The 7817-nt window shown below is 43.4% G+C and overlaps 1 protein-coding gene across 1 annotated transcript; it reads right to left on the minus strand.

Moving 5' to 3' along the window:
- Positions 1–1205: 1205 nt before the first annotated feature.
- On the minus strand, positions 1206–1912 carry LOC138884387 (uncharacterized). The gene is made up of 3 exons (XM_070165580.1): positions 1668–1912; positions 1529–1582; positions 1206–1460 (listed from the first exon to the last, which is right to left on the minus strand). Exons 1-3 carry the CDS (start codon positions 1899–1901, stop codon positions 1296–1298), a joined length of 453 nt encoding a protein of 150 aa, XP_070021681.1. The 5' UTR covers positions 1902–1912; the 3' UTR covers positions 1206–1295.
- Between the last annotated feature and the right edge of the window lie 5905 nt (positions 1913–7817).

Below are 7817 nucleotides of genomic sequence, written 5' to 3' on the forward strand. Positions count from 1 at the left end.
TGGCAACAATAATCAAGCTCAGGGCGGGTGTTCTTCTATTGTACCTAACTACCCATGAGTTCATGTTGTAATAATTAGTTGTTATGTATACGATTTAAGTATTTATGAAATAATATTTTCTTGTTTGTTAATTATGATTTGTACTTTACCTTTTTACCTATTTAAATAATAATTTAATATAATTATCGGTATATTTATTATGTGTGTTGTCTTGTCGCTATCATGATATTTAATACACAAAATATACATATGGCGCTATGTGTGTCTTGTCTTGTCGAACTGAAAAAGCTGAAAACATCATGATATGGCGCCATTAGATATGTGTGACCGGCTGACATAAAGTCGTCTCGTCAACATCATGATATGGCGCCATTAGATATGGCGCTATCTAATATAGCGCCATTAGATATGGCGCTATATGTGTCTTGTTTAGCCTATAAATAATGGGGTCATTGTAGTTATTTTGTGTGCTAAAAATTTCCCCCAAGAAATATTTCATTAAAAGTAAGTAAGGTTTTTATTATAAGCAAATAGTTCACAAATGGCTCAACCTGGTCGTCCACCAATTTGCTTATGTGGAAAACCATGCATGATGGATTGTGGGTGGGAAGGTGCTAACGTTGGACGCCGCTATTGGTGCTGTATGAACAAGTTGTACAAGCAACCCGACGAACCTACTTGTGAATTTGATGAATGGGCTGAGGAACCATGTTATCAGGAAAGCTACAGGGATAGATTACAGGAATTTCATAATATGTTGTTATACCAGCATAGAATACAAAAGGAGGGAGATAGAATTATTACAGAAATGAGGGAGAAACTGAAGGAGGTGGAAGATAAAAAATGGAGAGCAGAATGGAATTGTGAAGCACACAAGGAACGCAACGAAAAATATAAACGGGAACTTGCGGAGGTGAAGGCGAGAGTGAAAGAGTTAGAAGAAGAAAAAGAACAAATGGAAGAACGATTTAAGTGGTTGGAGCGAAGAATAAATGACAACTGAGGATGGAGCATTGACGTGTATGTGTTTAGTGTCATTTTCATATGTCATGTATTTTTATTATGTTGGCCTGTTATGTTTGTGTTTGTGTTGTAGTAATGTTTTCCTTGTTTGTTGTACTAAATTTTATTTTAATTTAAGTGGAAGTTAAGTTTAAGTTGTTGTGTTACTATACCAAAAACTATAAAACGAAATGAGAACTAAAAAAAGTAACTGTCATATTCGACTAAATATTGTTGTTAATGTACAAAAAAATATTATTTACACCAAAAAAACAAAAATATGGAAGACCGAATCAATGTGTCCCGCATCCGGTGTGTCTCAAAGTAGCCGTTGGCCTGAGGCGCATCCCCTGCCGCCCGGGTACGCTATCAGGATCATCATCATCAAGTCGTCTCCTTATGGCCGGATGCGGCACAGGATGACATGTATCGGTGGTGCTGTCAGGTCCAGTAGAAGGCTACATAATAATATCAAACTTAGTATAGAAAACTACATAACAATTCACAAAAATTTATATTGTCTTACCATAATCGTGTCTGGATCCTGAATGTAGTCATCTGTCGCAGCATCGCATGAAGCCTAAAAAAGTAAATTAATAAAGTTAAAACAAAATAAATAAGTTATAGTAAAAACAGTAATAAAATTAATACTAATAAACTCATACCTGCGCATGTGATGAGCTGCCATAACTCAGTCGGTGCCCACTATCAAAATCTCGGATCGGTCGAGACTCATCAGTGGTAGACGGGCCAGGGAAATATCTACCCAACTCCACTCCTTGAAAATCCGAGCCCATGATCAAGAATTGACCCGATGGGGTCACCTGCGACGTCCCTGGAGTGTCATAAATGCCAAGGCTGTAAGACGGCATGTCGGTCTCATGCATGCCACCTCCCATATCAGCAGCAACATCATCAGTAGGAGCCTCAAAGCCCCCTTGCTGGGGACCTCCTCTCCACCCACGACCACGTCGTCCAACACCAGCAGGTCGTCGTGGAGCAGCAGCAGCTCGTCGGCCACCACCCCTTGGCATACCACGACCTCGCTGGTATGTGGCTGGGTCAACATAATCTGGCTGGTGTGCAAACTGATCCGATCGGCCTCGCTGCAGTGTCTGGGCAGCCACATCCATTAAGCGACGACTATAGTCCTGCATGATCACAGGGTCGTGGACATAACTCTGCATCTGCTGCCCCATACGATATACGGTATGCAATCGAATCGCCTGCACAAAAGTTTTTAATATAAACTACGTATTTGACTAGAAATTACTATTAAAGTAATTGATAATAACAGAAAACATACCAGAGCCTCATGTCTCCCGGCGTATGAGACGTATCGACCATCTACCTGATGAACTGGGTTCCCGATAAAAAGTCGGGAAACAGTGCGGTACCATGCCATATAAACTTCGATAGGAAAGTGTTGCGGAGCTGGGGTCAAGTCCCCTCGGCTGTCCCAAATACCCAACTGCGCTGTCAGCCACTCAATAAATGTGTCGTCCACTCTCATCCTATCATCCCTCTCATAATGTAAAGGATCCCATGCAGGCTGAGTCGGTATAGACTGCGGAAATCCAAACTGACGAAATACTCGCTCTGAGGCATGATGCTCAACAATATCGAGGCACGTGAGAGGGACGAAAGCCCTCCAAATATGGCGACCGTGCGTGCAATACGCTGGCAGGGTACCTATCAGCTCTTCGCTGTACGGCGTCCAGATGAACTATAACTGTTAGTATGCGCAACACCTAGTTAAAAAATAATTGGTAAGTTTAGTTAGATATTCACCTGTGCATCCTCCAGAAAATCCAACACATCCCTACAGAAAGGGAGATTATGATGGCCATGATACTCTCGTGTAAGTCTATGACGCAATACCCACCTACAAGCTAGAGGGAGATCAGGAATATGTACATTAGGCGGTAGCTGTGGTAGAGGTGGCCGAAGTTGCAGAAATCGCTCCCACACCCAAACCTAAAACAGAAAGTTGACGAAAAGATTAACTATAACTAGGTAGAATTGAAACTAAACGACAAATTATTTGAATAAGTTGTCACCTGTAGAAGTGGCAGAAAGCCAGAAACGTCTCTCTGTGTGCCCATGGATGCCCGGCACATCTGCCTGTATAAAAAAGATAGGACAACACCACCCCAACTGTAGCTGACTGTATCATCAAAGTCCGCAATATGATGCAGAAAACGAAGGCTCACTAGGTTCCCCGAAGTGTTCGGGAACAAGACCCCCCAAATAGAAGGAGCAACAACAGCCTCGTATATTGCTCCACATCCACCTCCGCTGAGTCGTCGGTGATAGTATCGTGGATCTGCACCAAGTGGTCTCTAATGGGGACCAACTGCATACGACTACTCCCAATTGCTACATCTGGGTCCTCGGACCTGAAGCCCGTGAGCCTGTGCAGCATATCCATATATGAAGCCCGGTTAAAATATCTCATGTTCCCAGGCAGTAAAACTGGCAAGCCATCGGTGGACAGGCCATATAAAATCTCGACGTCCTGGAGTGTGATGGTGGCTTCGCCGATGGGCAGATGGAAAGTGTGCGTCTCCGGTCGCCACCGCTCAATCAACGCCGTGATCAAAGCATAGTCGAGCTGTATCCGGCCAATGCTAATGATCCTATATAATCCCATCTCCTCCAGGTGATGGACCACACGGGGATGTAGAACGCGGGGAGGAGTCAAAAACTCCCACAATAAATCCACTCTCCTGCCCCGAAAAGTCTGCGTAAGCAACTCTCCCCCCCCCCCCCCATATATGCTCGGATCTATGCTGGGGCTGTAGGGGTAGTAGCTCCGACGTCCGAGGGCCGGGATGTATAGGTGCATCCATGTCGTCAACTGCAAATTCATAATTTTTAATAACTATCATTAAAATTTATGTGTGTTTTTTATAATTTAAATTCATATTTTTTAACAACTTAATTGTAAAAATTATATATATACTTATGGGTTTCGTGCTAGATTTTCTGAGGCCCAGTGGTACCAAACTATCATTAATAATTTTATGTTTTTTTAATAATTTTTATTCATATTTATTTAATAACTAAATTGTAAAAATAATATATATATATATATATATATATATATATATTATAATTATGGGTTTCGTGCTAGATTTTCTGAGGCCCAGTAGTACCAAACTATCATTAATAATTTTATGTTTTTTTATAATTTTTATTCATATTTTTTAATAAATTAATTGTAAGAATTATATATATATATATATATATATATATATATATATAATTATGGGTTTCGTGCTTGAATATAAGATAATTAAACAATTACTACACAATACTACGCTACAAGGCTCTACATTTTACTACGTTAAAGGGGTCTACGTTTTACTACGCTAAAAAGGTCTACGTTTTACTACGCTAAAAAAGTATACTTTTTACTACGTCGGTGTCAACCTTGCCCGTAAGTTTTGTATTATAATTGTTGTGACTCCGTTGAGGTTTATTGTGTTTCATACGAGGATTATCATTATTGTTCCCTTGCCGGGATGTTGTTGTCATATTGTTGTTCCTTTGCCGGGATGTTGTTGTAATATTATTGTTCCCGTGCTGGGATGTTGTTGTTATAGTATTATTCCATTGTCGAGATGTTGTTGCTATATTATTGTTCCTTTGCCGAAATTCTGTTAGGATTGGTATTGATAAATAAAAAGGGAGCGGGTTGCACGCCTGCAACAGTAACTTATGAAATGGGAGCGGGTTGCACGCTTGTATAAGAAATATATGAAATGGCAGCGGGTTGCATGCCTGCAACGGTAAATATATGAAATGGGAGTGGGTTGCATGCCTGCAACGGTAATATATGAAATGGGAGCGGGTTGCACGCCTGCAACAGTACAATATGAAATGGGAGCGGGTTGCACGCCTGCAATGGTACTATATAAGGTAGGATCGGGTTGCACTCCTGCAACAGTATTACATGTGTACTTGTTCTTCTTATTTCCTTATCTTTGCTGGTAATTGATTTATAGCATTCCTTACATTTATCTATTGTTGTTCAGTTGTTACCTGTTACTCCACGCAGCATGTTTCCCCCGCCCAACTTTAGTCATAATTATCTGCTTCTATTTTCTCTATATATGATTTAACTGCACAGGTTTATTTGGTAGTCTGGTCCTAGCCTCATCACTACGTCGCCGAGGTTAGGCTAGGCACTTACCAGCACATGAGGTCAGTTTTACCGATACTACACTCTACACTCTTTTGTGCAGATCCCAGTGCTGTAGATTTCGGACCGCAGTGAGATTGATATTTCTTGTTCATCAGGCGACCCGAGGTAGTCCTGCAGGCGTCCGCAGGCCTTGGCGTCTCCTTCTATATACTATTCCTGTTTCTTTCATGTATTTCCAAAGATAGTGTTGTATTTATTTCTTTCAGAACTTTATTTGTAGTACTCCTAGACAATATCTGAAGTTGTGACACCAGTATTGGGTAGATTTGTTATGGAAATGTATTAGCAGTATTATTAAAACTTTGAAATGCAGCCTTCCGCTTATTCAATTCTGTTGTTATCTAATTATTGGCTCTTAACTGCTATCGGATTAAAAATGGAAACAAGGCAAATAGTTTAATTGATTGGCTTGCCTAGCCTTCACTCGTAGGCGCCATCACGACTCCCGAGGGTGGGAAATCCGGGTCGTGACAAGTTGGTATCAGAGCTCTAGGTTACATAGGTCTCACAATTCACAGACAAGCTTAGTAGAGTCTGAGGGATCGGTACGGAGACGTCTGTATTTATCCTCCAGAGGCTACAGAGTTAGGAAAAACTTCACATCAATTCTTTCATGTCGTGCGGTTTTGTTTCTCAATGCTAATTGAATTTTTACTTTGTTCTTTCGCAGATGGAGAGAACACGCGCTCCTTATCCACCGATCAACAGCCCGAGCCCCCAGTAGTAGCTCCCACGAGGGGCAAAGGGCGAGGCCGTGCTAGAGGCCGAGGTAGGGGAAGAGCTCAGCCCAGAGCAGCAGCACCAGCGGCGGAGCCTCAGGTTGACTTTGATGATGAGGTTCCAACCCAGGTAGTTCTGATGGGCCTAGGTCAGGTCCCAGAGGGGTTTATTGCTACCCCAGTACTCTAGGATGCTCTAGTCCATCTAGTGGGACTTATGGAGAGTGTCACCCGGGAAGGCTTGCTTCCTGTAGCACTAGCCGTCTCTCAGGCTGGAGGAGGAGTCCAAACTCCTGCTACTCATACTCCGGAGCAGGTGGCTCCCCAGTTCCAGACTCCAGTAGCTCAGCTAGTTGGAGTAGTTTAGCCGGGTTTGGTGGCTCATACCGATGATGGAGCAGCTATGTATGTTGGTGCTTTGTGGAGATTGGACAGGTTCACCAAGCTCTTCACTACTACTTTCAGCGGTGCATCTTCTAAGGATCCCCAGGATTATCTAGACAGATGTCATGAGGTTCTCAGGAACATGGGGATAGTGGAGACCAATGTGGTCAACTTTGCTACTTTTCACTTATCTGGATCTGCCAATACTTGGTGGAGAGATTATTGCTTGGCTAGACCAGCCGAATCGCCAGCTTTGACTTGGGAGCAGTTTACTCAGCTATTTTTGGAGAAGTTTCTCCCTATCACTTAGAGAGAGATCTACCGGAGGTAGTTCGATCGTCTCCAGTAGGGTTCTATGACCGTCACTCAGTACGAGACTATATTCATCGACTTGGCCCGTCATGCTCTTATCATACTTATTACCGAGAGAGAGACTGTGAAGAGGTTCATTGAGGGACTTATTCAGCCTATTCGACTTTAGATGGATAAGGAGACAGGGAGTGAGATTTCTTTCCAGGAGGCGGCCATTGTGGCCCGGAGAGTTGAGATAGTTCTGTCATAGGGAGGTGGTCAGGGGTCTGACAAGAGGCCTCGTCATTCAGGCAGATTTAGTGGTGCCTCGTCTGGAGGCACAACTTCTTTTGGTAGAGGCCATTCTCCTAGGCCTTTTCAGTCAGCACTTCAGGCTTCTCACAGTGACCCAGGTGGCCGTGGTTCTCACATGCAGTATTCCGATCAACAGTCCTACAGTGCATCACTAGCTCCTATCAGTACACCTCTGCTTCATAGTTTTCAGGGTCATCAACCCCAGCAGCCGAGGGCTTGTTTTACTTGTGGCAACACGAGGCCCATTGCTAGATATTATCCTCGAGCATCGAGCAACTCTCAGCATCCGGGTTCCCATGCCATAGTTCAGGCACCAAGTGTTCCATAGCCTGCCCAGCCAGCCAGAGGTGGATGTAGAGGAGGTAGAGGTGTTAGAGGTGGAGCTCAGGCTGCTAGAGGTGGAGGCCAACCAGCTGCAGGCCGTCCTAGAGATGTATTCCAGGGTGGTGGGGCCCAACCCCGATGTTATGCTCTTCCAGCCAGGCCTGAGGCTGAGGCTTCCGATGCAGTTATCACAGGTGCGGTTCTAGTTTATAGTAGGGATGCTTTAGTGCTGTTTGATCCAGGGTCTACATACTCTTATGTGTCATCTTATTTTGCACCGTATCTGGTCATGCCTAGCGATTCTTTGAGTGTTACTGTTTATGCTTCTACACTGGTGGGTGATTCTATTGTAGTAGATCGTGTTCATTGCTCTTGTGTAGTTGTTATTGGGGGTCTTGAGACCCGAGTAGACTTATTACGGCTGGACATGGTTGATTTTGATGTCATATTGGGGATGGACTGGTTATCACCTTACCACGCTATCTTGGATTGTCATGCCAAGACTGTGACCTTAGCCTTACCGGGTCTATCTCATCTTGAGTGGAGAGGGACTCTTGGTCATTCTACCCGTA

The sequence above is a fragment of the Nicotiana sylvestris genome, chromosome 12 (genome assembly GCF_000393655.2).
Source record: "Nicotiana sylvestris chromosome 12, ASM39365v2, whole genome shotgun sequence".
NCBI lineage: Eukaryota > Viridiplantae > Streptophyta > Magnoliopsida > Solanales > Solanaceae > Nicotiana > Nicotiana sylvestris.

Coding starts and splice junctions, on each gene's coding strand:
- LOC138884387 (XM_070165580.1), bottom strand. CDS start 1,901: ATGGGAGGTGGCATGCATGAGACCGACATGCCGTCTTACAGCCTTGGC. Junction 1,583..1,667: donor GCAGCTCATCACATGCGCAG/GTATGAGTTTAT, acceptor TTACTTTTTTAG/GCTTCATGCGATGCTGCGAC. Junction 1,461..1,528: donor AGGATCCAGACACGATTATG/GTAAGACAATAT, acceptor ATTATTATGTAG/CCTTCTACTGGACCTGACAG.